The sequence below is a fragment of the Ambystoma mexicanum genome, chromosome 1p (assembly GCF_040938575.1).
Source record: "Ambystoma mexicanum isolate Mex_15411 chromosome 1p, UKY_AmexF1_1, whole genome shotgun sequence".
Classification (NCBI taxonomy): Eukaryota; Metazoa; Chordata; class Amphibia; order Caudata; family Ambystomatidae; genus Ambystoma; species Ambystoma mexicanum.
The window spans coordinates 674983899-674997815 of NC_090921.1; the positions used below are offsets into that span (position 1 = coordinate 674983899).

Below are 13917 nucleotides of genomic sequence, written 5' to 3' on the forward strand. Positions count from 1 at the left end.
CAACGGTCCAGGAGTTGCAGCAGACGTCCTCTACGTTCTTCTTCGGATTCCTTCGTCCAGTGGTTGACTCTGCCTTTCAAGCCAAAATGCCTTGCCTTTTATGCAGGTTTCTCCAATTCATTCCAGCCTAGCTGTCAGTCACCCAGCAGGTTGGCTGTTATTGCCGGACAGCCAGTCGGCCAATCACCTAAGAGTGCATTCCTGTCTCCTAGGAGATTAAGCACAGGGAGTTTCGGGCACCTCCCTCGCTACCTGCCCCCGCCAGACACCCTGGAGACAAAACGACCAAAGGGACCAAACCTGGTTTGGCATGCAGAATGAATCTCAAGAAGGACCTTTACTAGAAAAAATGGCGAAAAAAGAATGCCGGGCCATTTTGACAAAAATGGCACACTTGGGTGTTTTACTGCAGCTGCAAATGCAGCCTGCGGTAAATGCACACCACAGTAGTTAAAAGTAAACCACTGCCACTGTCATCGAGGAAAGGGCAACATAAACATGTTATATAAGAAGCTAGTCAAAGGGGATACCAAGTACCCCATCCAGCACCCTATTGTAAGATAGTGTGTGCTCATCTAGAAAATTATAAATATAAGTAAAGTCAATTTCACTTCACTGCTCTTGGAAACAATAGTTTATCCAAGTGAAGGTATTTAAACCTTGGGGAAGTCTGGAAGACTTCCCTGTGTCGCTACACTGAAGGTGCTGTGTAACACAATGTAAAAGATGATGCCTATGAAGTTCGTCAGACTCCATAACCAAAAGAGAAACAGAGTTCAAATCACATTAAAATTACATGAGCGAGTGGGGAAAACAGGGTCTCACTCTCTCCAGGTAAAAAAAAAAAAAAAAAGTCCTAGAGTCCAGCAAAGAGCTGGGGTTCTCCAAGGTAGAGAGGAATTAGCACATTTCTGAGAATTCTCCCTAACAGAAGCCAACCTCAACAGGACAACCTCTGAACGTCAAACCTGAAGAACATTCGCCAGGCTATTCTGCAGAGGATTACAACTGGAAGCAACAAGTACTAAGGGAGAAGTGTAGCTATTTTCAACTACCAATGTGGTTAAATTGCTCACTCACTAGTAAAAATGTAGGAGGGCACTGTAGTGTACCAAACAACCTTCAGGGAGGTAACCCTGACACCAGCCTGTGTTTTGAAAAATGCACAGAATACACAAACGAAAACTATGAAAACAATGTTTCCCTGCTGGACTCTCCATGAGTTAGGAAGTACTGCTACATAAAAAGTGTTTTAATGGGGACATAGTCTCTCTACACTAGTAGCCTTAGGAACTCACCAGTGCACTCCAAATGATGTGGGGTGAAAGGGGAGTAAGGTAAAGAAAAGACTGAATACCCACAAAAAGTCAGGCTAGGGTCCAAAACAATCAACTAATATGATGGGGTTCCCGCTGAAGTAGATGGGGGAGTTACAATCCCTAAAAACAGTCGGCAAAAAGGTACCAAGGGAATTCTAGTCGCTGGTTGGCCATTCATCTTTAGCAGGGTCATCTAAATCAGAGGAAGAGGTGGAAAGTATCTTGTCTGACCAGTACATAAGAGCATTCCCCAGGTAAAGACAATCCTAGATAAGGCAATCAATGACAACCTTTGTTGCATAGTGTGTGCAGACAGAATTGTCGGTTGCAAAGAGATCTATTTGAGGGTGGCTCCATTTAATGAAGATCTACCTGGCTACAAATGATCTGAACTCCCATTCATGGAAATAACTTAAGAGCTTGCTTAGGGAACCTGCGAATACACTTGTCTTGCCTTGAAGATGGGGACTCTCAGAAAAAGGTGGTGACAGCAAGTCCAGGCTCAAATCTGTACCAATATAAGGCTTGACAGGCATCAGATCCTCCATTTTTGCTGATGTAAAACATACCTCTTGAATCAGTTGTAAAAATGCACACCACCTTTCTTTAGATTGAAGGCAGGAAGAAGCTTAGTGCAAGAACAAATGGCTTTCAGTTCTAGAACACTGATATGGTTCTTTCTGTCCTGCCTGGTCAGAGCACATGAGCCTATAAACCCATGCAGTGAGCTCCCCACCCGTATTCCGAGGAATCTGTCACAATAACCTCAGATTGTGGAGTGTTGAGAGGAGATGCATCAATGAGGTTCGCTCATTGAATCCACTAAAAGAGGGAATCTAGAACCTGTGTTGTAACAGAGACTGGTTTTGATTGAAGGTCTACATATTGATACAAATTCAGAGCTGTGACACAGCAGAGTTTGAGTTTTTCCTACAGAACTAGAAGATACAGTGGGCCACTAAGCAAAATAACCTTGGGAATCAAACAAACTGCTGCATTGCTCTGAAAGCATTGTTTGGTATGCAGAATATCCAAATTTGTGTCTTGAGATCAGCATGCTTTTTACATCACCAAGTACTAAATGGCCCATACAACTCGATTATGGTGATTAGGGACAAGATGCAACTTGGCTTTGTTTAACAGAATCTGTGCTCCTAAGTTACATCAATGGTCTCCTGAAAACAATCTCTTCTCTAAGGGGACAGGCCCCTTTAAAAACAAGTCATCCAGAGAAGAATCACCCGCAGATGTAAACGAGCAACTAAGAAGGACATGATCCTGGTGAAAAGTCTGCAGCCTGCATTAAGGCACAACTGTAGACATGTTGATTTAAAGTGTTGGTCTCATATGGCAAAACTCTGCTACTGCAGATGCTCTTAGAGATCTAATGAAACCATCTAATTCCCTCTCTGAATGGATGCAGGAATTCGGAGAAGACCTACATGTGAATGTTTTCCACTAGCTGGAATTGGTTTACATCCTAAAGAGTCAGAATTGAAATCAGGCAGGGGCACTGTTGGACGCTGACTAAAATGGCTGCCTAGGTACAGAGCTGTGCAGCTTTAAAGATCCTATATAGAAATATCCTGCGGATTGGGACGTTGGCGGACAATCAAAACAGAATCTGGTGGCGGAACGCCTGGAGCATCAGTGGAGTCGTTTATAAATGTACCCGAGCACTACAACCCGAAACACGGCTGGTATACACATCCCGCGCCGCATCGGGCCCTGCGAAGACTAGCGGCGGGAGAACTGAGCGACCCGTCCAGCCCCCAACCACATCACTAGCCCGAGCCTTTTATCTAAACCCTGCCGTCAAAGTGAGGGACCCCAATCCACTTGCATACTGTGTGCGCTGTGAGAGAGCAGTGTAATCCATCGCAGATGTTGTGGGCAACACATTGTGATACAATCGTAGGTGAACCGGCAGAAGGTACGTGCAGACACCGTAGCAGTGAGCACTACACTAACCCCGGTGGCGGTTGGCTGAGGCATTCACGTCCGCAGCTCTGTAGCCACAGGGTGAAGGCTGCGGAGCGCGATGTGATCAAAGAGGCTGGCAGATCCGAAGGGAGAGAGGAAGTCAGCTCCCCGACGGGCGGTACAGGCTCCCAACAGGGCAGACATGCTCCGGACCGCCGGGGCGGGGACACAGCATCGGACGTGAGGTGGAGCTAGTCGCTATAACTACACTGGACTGCCTGACTGAAATGACCCTACTTCTCATAAGTCAAGTTATCTAGTATTACCAGCGGACAAACAGCACCGGATGCATAGCGCTGCCAACAGATTACCCCCACACGCAGACCGCTCCCACATCCAGACGAGGTGCTTAGCTCTGCCAATTTAAAACAACGTGCACGCAGGGGACTGCAGCATTGGTGTCATACCTGTGCTATGTGCACCAACAAGAAGTGATCCCTCAAACACATAACCCCCTCATTCATAAAGTTCAAGAACAGGGGGCAACCTGTAACAAAAACAAAGGAGTAGACACATAGCACCACCCCAAAATAAACGCAGAGGGGGCTAAGCTTTACCACCACTTTGCAGAATAACACAGGAAGTCACCAAGTGGTACCCCCCATAAATAGCCCCCGCTCACAACGCAGACATCACGCAGGTGTCAAACTCACGAAAGGTCAGCAATAGTACTCAGACACGTGAGCAGGCAGCTTGGCTGGGTGTGGACATGACAAGATGCAACAAAGGAAACAAGAAAAGCCCCATGGATGCATAAACAAGCTCTAATATGGGAGAGGAGTGAGCGGGGGACCACAACGAGCCCTTCGCCCAGCTCAATACAAATACAGAACGCCATGGACCCATACATGACTGCACTACAGGCCGGCTTTGTGACAGTCAATAGCAGACTAGATATTGGAAGAAACATCTCCTCCATCAGGGCTGACCTCCAGAGAGTGAACACTAGGGTCACCAAGGCAGAGACCAGGGTAGGAGTGCTAGAAGACACCTCCGCTACACAAAGTAAGGACATTGCAGACATCAAGAAACTGATCCAATCCAAGTGCGAATATTTAGAATCAAGATCACGTCGAAAAACATCAGGGTGGTGGGCATGGCGGAGGAAACCTTGAATATACCAATGGAGAACTTTCTGGAGGAAGCAATACTTATAATGCTCCCGGAAGCCCAGTTTTCCCAACAATTCCTAGTCGAGAGAGCCCACAGATCTCTCGCCCCCCCACCCAAACCGGGAGCTCCGCCAAGGACCATTATTGCACACCTACTCAATTACCAAGACAGAGACCTGATCCTCCGCCTCTCCCGAGAAAAAGGAACATCATATACTCGGCAAGGATTCACATATACCCCGACATCTCAAATGGAGCACAGGCAGCCCCGTTGCACGTTCGACCTGGTCAAAAAAGCGCTTAGAGCAAGATCCGTCCCTTATACCATGATGTTCCCGACAAAACTTGTGTGCACCACCCAGGAAGATCCCACTTTTTTGAAACATCTGAAGCAGCCATGGCATATATAGAGTGGAACATTCCTCCACCGCCAAACAGCAACGACCCTCCGCCACAAACAAACACATGAAAGCACCCGGAGACACCAAGTGATGATCACAAGGTGCAAATTCCATGATCCGCCAGAAGCTAGCGCAGCAGCTCCCAAGAGCAGACCGATACGAACAGTTTGGTTGTGGCCATACAGAGCCACCCCCAGTTGCAGATGTTGCAATTATGTTATCGGGTTATACTGTCCAGTTGGGAGGATAGTGAGGGTGGGGCAGGTGGTTTGTGTTAGGCCTGTTGCCTAAAAGTGGTAGATCGACAGGGGGGTTGTATTACACACAATAATTGTAAGCAAAATAATGAGGTCAAGGGATGGAGCCCAGAGGGGGGGGGGGGATAACTTTATTTTAAAAATCTGACGGTTGCAAAGAATACACGAAATTCAGAAAATCTCAAGAATTCAAGAACGGTGAGGATATAAAGTGGAAATGGCATCACCCAGGACATACCTGGGAATTAGACTTCTAACATGGAATATCAGGGCACATGCAAAATCCATAAAAGCTAGGAAAATACTGGCACACGCTACATGTCACAAGATCGACATACTTTCTTGACGGCATGTATCTCTTGTAAGAAAAGAAACAGAGTAATTTGCTCTGAATTGGGGACAGATGTCAAATTGGAACAGAATACTCCTTGCAAGCCAGAGGGTTCCTAACCATTATACATCAACGCACCGACTTCCAAATAGCCAGGTCAATAGTAGACGGAGATACGCAATTATATGGGTGTTATATACAATCAAGAACTAATCTTGATTAATACATCTGGCCCAAAACATACATAGGCCGGAGTTCTGCCTACGGATCATGTCGCTAATTTCACAAAAGGGGGAAGCTAAAATAATATGGGGAGGTGATCTGAATACAATCCTCGACCCACTGAAAGCCAGATCATCCACAGGACACAAACCACACCAGGACGGCATTGACCGTTCTACAAACTATGTCCGCACTACCCCTTAAAGACGCATGGAGAGAGTTGCATCCCAACCAACAAGAATACACGTTCCACTCACATGTACATGAGCCCAGCTACTACATCAACTACTGGCTGTGTTCCCCCGAATACATCCCCCGATGAGGGAGAATGCACCATGCTCCCCCGTACATTATCTGACCACTCACCAGTCCTTCTAGACCTACAGTTGGCAGATATATGCCAAAGCCGACTAGATGGCAAATGCCACCACCAGCATTACTGAAAGATGACTCGGTGATAGAACCACTACGAACAGACAATCTAATTCTTCGACAACAATACAGGCTCGGTGCCACGGTCTGGGAATCCTTTAAGATCTGGCTAAGAGAATAAGAGAAGAGCTGCAATGGGAGGGGTCCCATATGGACCCCTGTGCAGAAAACAATACAGAACACACATGAAAAAGGACTACAGAACAAGGACAGGGAAGCCCTGTCCCTCCAATACATTTCCAGCATCACAGAATCTCTGTAGATTCTTTGCTAGCACTTCACAATTAGACCCAAAAGCAAAGACGGCGAGGATCGCACTCGATGAGAATGCATTCGATTCCGTATCCTGGAGATTCATGTACGCCTTCTACTACGAAAGATGGGATTCGGTCCAAGATATCCGAGTTGTATACAGATGCTATATAAAGACCCTACGGCCAGAATTAGAACCAACAAGTTCACGCTCCACAGAGGCACACAGCAGGGTTGCCCATTATTCCCCCTCATCGTCGCACTTACCATAGAAGGCATGGCGGCACACTTGGGGTACAAACATGCATGGTGGGGCATCCGCATTAGGGGACCACCTCAATTCATCTCGCCCCATGCCGACGACACTATGCTGTATACGAGAGACCCTGAAACCAATCTTCTTCGTGTGATGCAAGAAATTAATGACTTTGTGAAATACTTAGGCTATAAAATTAACCAAGCCAAATCAGAAATCATCCCCCTTACTCAGGCCACAGTGCAATCACCAGCCACAGCTCGGTTCCGATGGTACCCGAACTCGACTCGCTATCTAGGCATCATAATGGCGAAAGATAAGCGCACCCTATACTCTGCAAATTATGAACCTTATCTAACGGTACTCGAGATCAAGCTAAGCGTCTGAAAAAAATATATCTATTTAGTAATATTCCAATTTGGCCTGGACGCCAATTTTACAGAAACTCGCCTCTAACTTCATATAGGGTGGAGGTACGGTGAGACTTAGTTGGCCCAAAATGTGTGAAAAATACGATACAGGTGGACTGGCGGCCTGGATTTCCTACTATACTACTACGCTGCACAGGCACATTTTGCGAAATATTGGACCCACAAAACAGAATGCCCATATACAAGCAGAGAAATTTTCGGCTGCCCCCATAAACCTGCAAACCATGCCATACGCCAAAGCCAAGAAAGACACTGGCGACGTAGACCCGGTGGCGTCCAAAGTGCATGCCTGGGCAACACTATTTAGCAAAGTGGAAAGCATAGATCCATACTGGCCCTCTGCCCCCTTTGGCACTACCCAGACATTGAACCTACACTAGACATGACAACAAAAATGGGACCCAGGGAAAGAGATGCGGGGGGTGAAATTTATACCCCGAAGAGAGGTTTGTTAGCTTGGAGAAGGCTCAGGCGAAAGTGGGGGCAAAGTTCATTACAACATTATAATACCATTGACTAAGAGCAGCGTGCAGAAACAAATGGCCATCATTACCAACCGCTCCTACCCCACACCCATTTCTGACCGACATTATGTCACGAGAGGGTTTTAAAGGCAATATCTCCACGCTGAATTAGGTGGTGCAATCCCATACCCCTTCCAAAAAGACAATGAAGATTAAATGGGAACGAGATCTGAACATTACTAGAGATGACCAACAATGGTCAAAATACTACTACTATACCAAATCTATCTTTTTCTGTGTCAACTTCAGACAGATCCAGTTTAAAATACTGAATCACTTACACATAACCCCCAGCAAATTGGCTAAATATGACCGCTCTAAACAAGCAACCTGCCCAAAATGCAACACACCTGAAGCAAATTCGATACACATATATTGGGAATGCCCTCCAATCAGACACTACTGGGAAGAAGTGGCCGCTCTCCTCAGCGACATACTGGATGTACACATCCCAGCCACCCCACTGAAATACCTTCTGGGTGACATAGGGAAGGTGCCAATCAAAACACGTAGACTCTTCTCGGTTGCAGGCGCAGTGGCCAAACGGAACATTCTTAAATGCTGGAAAGCAAAGTTCGCCCCTACTCCCCAAGCATGACTTAAAGACTTGATTTACATATACGAATGTGAAGAGAACTATGTTAAGGGGATATCCACCACATGTAGACCAAAAGACATTTGGGGCCCTCTCCGAAGGTACCCAATGGATATCTAGGGAGTATCGGATGAAGAGATTGACCGCGCCACCCCATGCCTCTAAGCACATATCAATGTTAGATCACCTTCCATGTTGTAGATTCAAACTGAATGAATAAGACATTCTGTACAATTCTGTACAATGTCTTGTAATGTAACCATCAGCTGAAAATAAAGTTATAAAAAAAAAGAATTGAACTCTCGATGGTGATGGATTGAGGGAAGGGAGACAACAGGCCATGTTTAAACAATGGAAAGGACTCATGGGTCTATGTTGATCAATTCCCACTGATTTAAAACATTTTAACAGTCTTCCTGCAACAGAGTATGCATGTTCCTTGATTGAGTTGATAAATGGCTAATGCACCCTCTGTTTGGAAAGCTAAACAGACTTCTTAGCATCTTGTAAGAAAGCAGATTTAGAGAGGTATGGACCAAGCAGGTTATTTACTCAATAACTGTTGTTTCCATAGGTAGTAAAGGACAAGTCGGTTGCCAGGGAGGCTTCCCAAACACACCTGCAGAGGTAAACAATTTTAATACATGCATGGTTTTATCTCATGAAAGGTCTTAGAGGAGAGGGGAGGGGACATGCTCCTCTTCCCCTTATCAGTAGTGTTGACTGTCGAGAAGGATCGTCTGGAGTGGCTCTACCACAAAGCAGTCAGCAAGAGCTTCTGGAGGCGGCCCAGTAGGTGCCTAACCTGTAGGTGGAGAAATCTTTCAAGTCATCTTTTTGAAGCCAGTCTTGAAAGGCATAGGTTAGAAACGATTTTTATTTTTGATGGCGTTCCCATCTACTTAAAAGTGACACCCAGCATATCTGTTTTTAGACGCTGGCCTCAGGTTTGGGGTGAGGCCTTTTTTAACCTCACTCCGTTGCTTAACTAATTTTCTTTTGGCTGCGCCAATTAGTCCTTAAGGCTATTGGTATAGCGCTGTTGCCTTCATTACATAGAGCCAGGAGTGTGGGAGTAGTACTTTTTTTTGCCAGTGGTCAAAATGGCTGGCCATGTTGGTTAAGTCCCATCTGTGTCCTTTTGGAGGCCTTCCTCTGAAACCAGAGGGCAGCCAAATATGGGCATCCGCTCTGCAGGTGCTGGACAGTGCACAGGAACTCACCTTGTGTGTGTCTGGAACTTGTTCAGGAAGGGTAAGAGGCTAGTGTAGACAGTGCCAATACACATCCTGTACCTTGTGTGGGATGAGGACTACCCTGGACACAGCTGTCCATGATTGGACAGCCGCCCAGAGTTTGAATGTTGCAGGTCCCTGTATAGGTGGGCTGGGGTCACCCAGCATAGGAATCTTTATATACAGAGAGGATCTGTAGCCATTTTTCAGTTCACCACTGGACCCAAGGATACAAAGTACAAAATACCACAAAGGAACACTGGAAGACTGCTGCTGGGACAAACATTGCCCAGGCCATCTACTGCAAGGCAAGGTTCTGCTCTTTTGACAATGGAGACTTTCCATGATGCTGTCCCTCTTAAACTGTATTGCCAAAGTTGTCAACTGGAGCTCTGAAGATCTGTGGGCTGGTAGCTGGCAAACACCATCTCAAAAGGTAACAAATTAAATGATTAAGTGGACCCTTAAAGTAAAGGGGTAGTGGCAAGTTAAAGTAAAACACCTAGAGAAAAATTTGTCAGGGAGGAGCAGAAGCAAATTCAAACTCACTTGGTGGGTGGGAAATCTGGAATTGGGTATAGCGTTTGTTGACTTGCTGGCAGTGGTGCCAGCCCACAGTGGGACATACTCATGCATGAGCCCGGCTCTATGCAAATAGTTTTCCAAAGGGTACTTTGCCACTTCAGGAAAGTTATCAGCCATTAACTATAAGCTTTGCTTGGATTTCCAAAATTAGCCCTGATGGGAGGATTTTGGAAGCCCACATTATTATGGTGAACATGGAAGACACACAGCCTCATCACGAGTTGGGCGATATTACCGTCGGAATACTGCCCGGGCGAATAGCATTACTGCCAGCCAGTCCAGCGCCAGATTAAGGGTTGGGCAGTAATGGGTATTCCTCAATGGGTCCATTGGACCGAACGGGGCATTTCCAGCACATTTAGAGCACGCTAATTGCACCCGAAAATGGGTGTTAAATTGGTGCATTTACCCCCAGCTTAAAGCTGGCTAGACTCATGATTGGGCAGACCCTTAAATGGGGCAGTAATATCGTTACTGCCGCATTTAAGGGCTACCGCCCAATTCGAGATGAGGCCCACAGTGTTTAGCCAAACCTAATCAAGGTAAGGTAGCAGAGCGGTCAAAGCATAGGCTCAGGAAGGGTGTGAATGGTCTAAGGCTCCACTGAGTCCACATACAGCAACATCAGTAATTGAAGTTAGATTAAAAATACAAATATTAGGCCTTTATTTTGCACTCTAATCTTGTCACAAAACCTTTATTAAAAAAGAAGTATACATTTACCCTTAGGAGAGATAGATTAGCATTTGATACAAAGACCAGTGCAACACAGATATAAGTAGTTCAGGTGCATACAGATAAAAGGAACTCTTAGAATCAACACAAAACAGATCCCCTAATTTTTATAAATCCAATCCTAAAAATGGTTTGGGGCCTTGTGCCAAATGTCACCAGTTCCTAAGCATGTACTTCTTCAGGTAGGTTTATATAGGGATTAACAGTACCAATGTTTATGATTAAGGAGTTCCAAAGTTAGATAAAAGTGCAGATTAGGACTTCACTCAATCCAACACACTAGGATAAGTCCTAGGGAAGGATCCTTAACCCAGGTCAGGCAGGAATGCGTTTGGGCCAGGACTTTATGTAACCCTACAGGAGACAGAGGGGGACAGAAACCGGTATGACTCAGATTCCTCCAGAGACCACTGCAGGTGTTCTGAAATCAATTGGCGACGCAATCTTCCACACTTGGTCCAGTCAAAGAAGGCCCAGGAACCCCAGGTGCAGAGGTCACATTTGGCATCAGGATTTAGTTTCCGTCAGTCGCAATGTATAGGAATGAGTTCCAACAGCTTGCAGTTAAAGACTCAAGCTAGGAAACATGAAGACATTTGTGGGACAGACCACTTCAGGGCACCTCACTGAACTGAAGGAGTCTTGCAACGCGAGTCGTCAAAGTAAGGCGGCCACAGGCAATCTCCAAAGTGGCGAGCACAAGAGCGATTGTAGCACAGCTTCCCTTGATGTGAGACAGCTGAAAATTCGGGGGCAGGCGACTTGTGGAATAATGGCATTTGATTTGACTTGCGGAATAAGCTGAAGAGTTGCAAAGTTGCAAGGCTCTGCTCGGATCGGCGACTACTGCAGCGAGGTAGCCCAGTAGAGGGTTTGTCAGTCCATCTGTTGGCCCAAGGACACTTCTGAAGACTCAGTAGGCACTGATCCTCAAGCAGGGGTCGAAGCTGGTTCTCACCAGTCCAGAGGTCAAAGGCCTTCTTGCGATCAGGACCGAGGGGCAGGGCATCACCGGGACAACACTGGAGTCAATACTGGTCAGCTGCGAGGCTCATCTTGGAGTCATCAGCGGGCTGCTCTTCTTCATATAGGCACAGGCTCCAACTTCTCCTTGATGAATAGATACAGCAGCCCTCCCTTTTTCCAAGATTCAGGCTCTGAGTAAACCCACCAATGGTAAGGATCTGCACAATTCAAACAGCCAGTGGCTATCCAATGATCAATAACCACCGGCCACCACATCTGCCCATCAACAGACTATCAGACGCCAAAGAAGTGGATTGGCACTAGACAGTCCCAGCCCCCTCTCTCTGCCACGCATGCACACCCAAAGTACCTTAGCCCTGAAAGCCACAGCTTCCCCCGGGAAAGATTTCCATATAAGGCAATTCGTGACCTGGGAAAGCAGGAGCACGGCCAAAAAACAATATGGCCACAGAACAAGTGAAAAACCTTGTAGCAGAGCCATTTTAGGAAGCAAGCCACCTTTAGTAGCCATTCGGGTTAAATGCAAAAGTGCACAAGCAAAATAGCAAGAATTGTAAAAATATCACAGCTGCCACCAGCTCGTCTTAGGCACATTGTATAAGTAACCAAAAAGCCATTATATAAAAAGATATGATTATCTTAACTGCACTTCACTGTGGGTGATGCGAGCAATGGTAACAATACAAAAACTCAAAGAGAGATGTAGACTCTGTACTGACAGTCTTCGGAACTAGTCGGTTTCCCCATAAGAATACACAAAACAGGCAAGGTAAGTAAATCAGAAGACTATACTTACCTCGAAAAAATCAGGGTAGGGCTGAAAACAAGCAAAAGGTAAGGGTGTCCCATAGAAATCTATGGAGGGAAAGGTGCAAACAAAATTAACTTTCCAAACAGTCAACCCGAGTGGGGCAGGTACGACTAGACTTAGGTCCCAAGCCTGTTGTGCCTAGATATCCAAGCTAAACATCACCGACTGTGCCCAATGAGCTTGAAACATGTTGAAGGTTGCTTGTGGTCCCACGATGTGATCTAGTAGTTTTGTGCTGGACTTTGAGTTGCACAGAGGAGCACCAGTTTTTAGGAACGGTTAAAAACCTTCAGTTTTGCATAGCCTCTACATACAGGTAATCCCAACCAATTGGGAAGGAGGGAGAGCAGAACTATAAAAACTTGAGTTGTGTCAATCCTGGAATTACTTTTAGCTCCCCCTTATAAATCCACATCAATAGGGTGCATGTCGTAAACTTAACACTGTTTAAATGGGTAAGAAAGACCAGCAGGTTAGGCCAAGGCGATGTATGTTAGAGTAGGCCAGTTTAATGAGGACTAATGCTTTAATGAGTATGTTGCAACCGGGAAAGTGGGGGAGTGGCAGAACTCTTAGATGTTCATGCATTTGAATCTTGCTGAGAAAAAAGGTATGTAAAGTATTTCTGAAAAGTGTCACAGTCAACAAGAGTTTTTAAGAGCTAAACAAAGAAGAATCTAGACTTTGAGGATCTCTGACTTCTCTTACCTTCCCAAACTCTTCTTTTTTCACGCCTTTGGAATTGGGGTCAGCCCCTGCTGGATCCTTGATTCCAAAACCTGAGATTGAAGGCTTCTCCCCATCAGCTTGCGCCTCCACTTTCAGCTTTGAATCCCCTTCCGCTAACCGGAAAGAGGATCGGCTGTCGGAGTCCTGGAAAGAGTCAGACATGCTGTTGGAGCTCAGCCAAGAAGCCACCTTGTTCTTCGAAGTCTCCTCAGAAACTGGCAGCTTGCATGCATTGGCGTCATCATGGCTGACTTGCCGGGCAAGGCCGGAGTCCTTGGACGCTGTCTCAGACAGACCATTCTCTTTTTGCCCCCGGGTTTGACGTCGGGTGGCATAGCTACGCCACACAGAGTTGGTATTGAAATCTCCTTCCTTGCCAAAGTTGTCATCTGAGCTCTCTTCATTGCTTTCTTCCTGATCATCACTTCCTGTGTTCTCCTCCTCCTCTTCCTCTTTCAGGTCCACACCACTGCTGTCTGAGGAGGCTTTAGCATCACTCTCATAGCCTTCTTTGAAGTTCTCCACACTTTCAATGTGATCCAAATTAGCAAAGTATTCATCACCCATCTCAAGGCCTTCCTTGTCGGCAAAATCATCAGTCAGGATCTTACCTGCAAAAACAGAAAAAAACAGGCATTTAGCCTAGTGGTAAAAATGATGGTTGATAATTAGACAAGTAAAACATATGCACACTCCTGTTACACCAGTGATCGCAACTAT

At 46.0% G+C, this 13917-nt stretch overlaps 1 protein-coding gene across 3 annotated transcripts in view; it reads right to left on the reverse strand.

Moving 5' to 3' along the window:
- The window catches only part of SETDB1 (SET domain bifurcated histone lysine methyltransferase 1), a 1213210-nt gene that overhangs the window by 444199 nt on the left and 755094 nt on the right, over positions 1 to 13917 (reverse strand). For all 3 annotated transcript variants that reach the window (XM_069649750.1, XM_069649751.1, XM_069649752.1), the window contains exon 16: positions 13177 to 13808. In XM_069649750.1, the coding sequence (XP_069505851.1) occupies positions 13177 to 13808 (632 nt within the window). The remainder of the gene's footprint in view (positions 1 to 13176; positions 13809 to 13917) is intronic.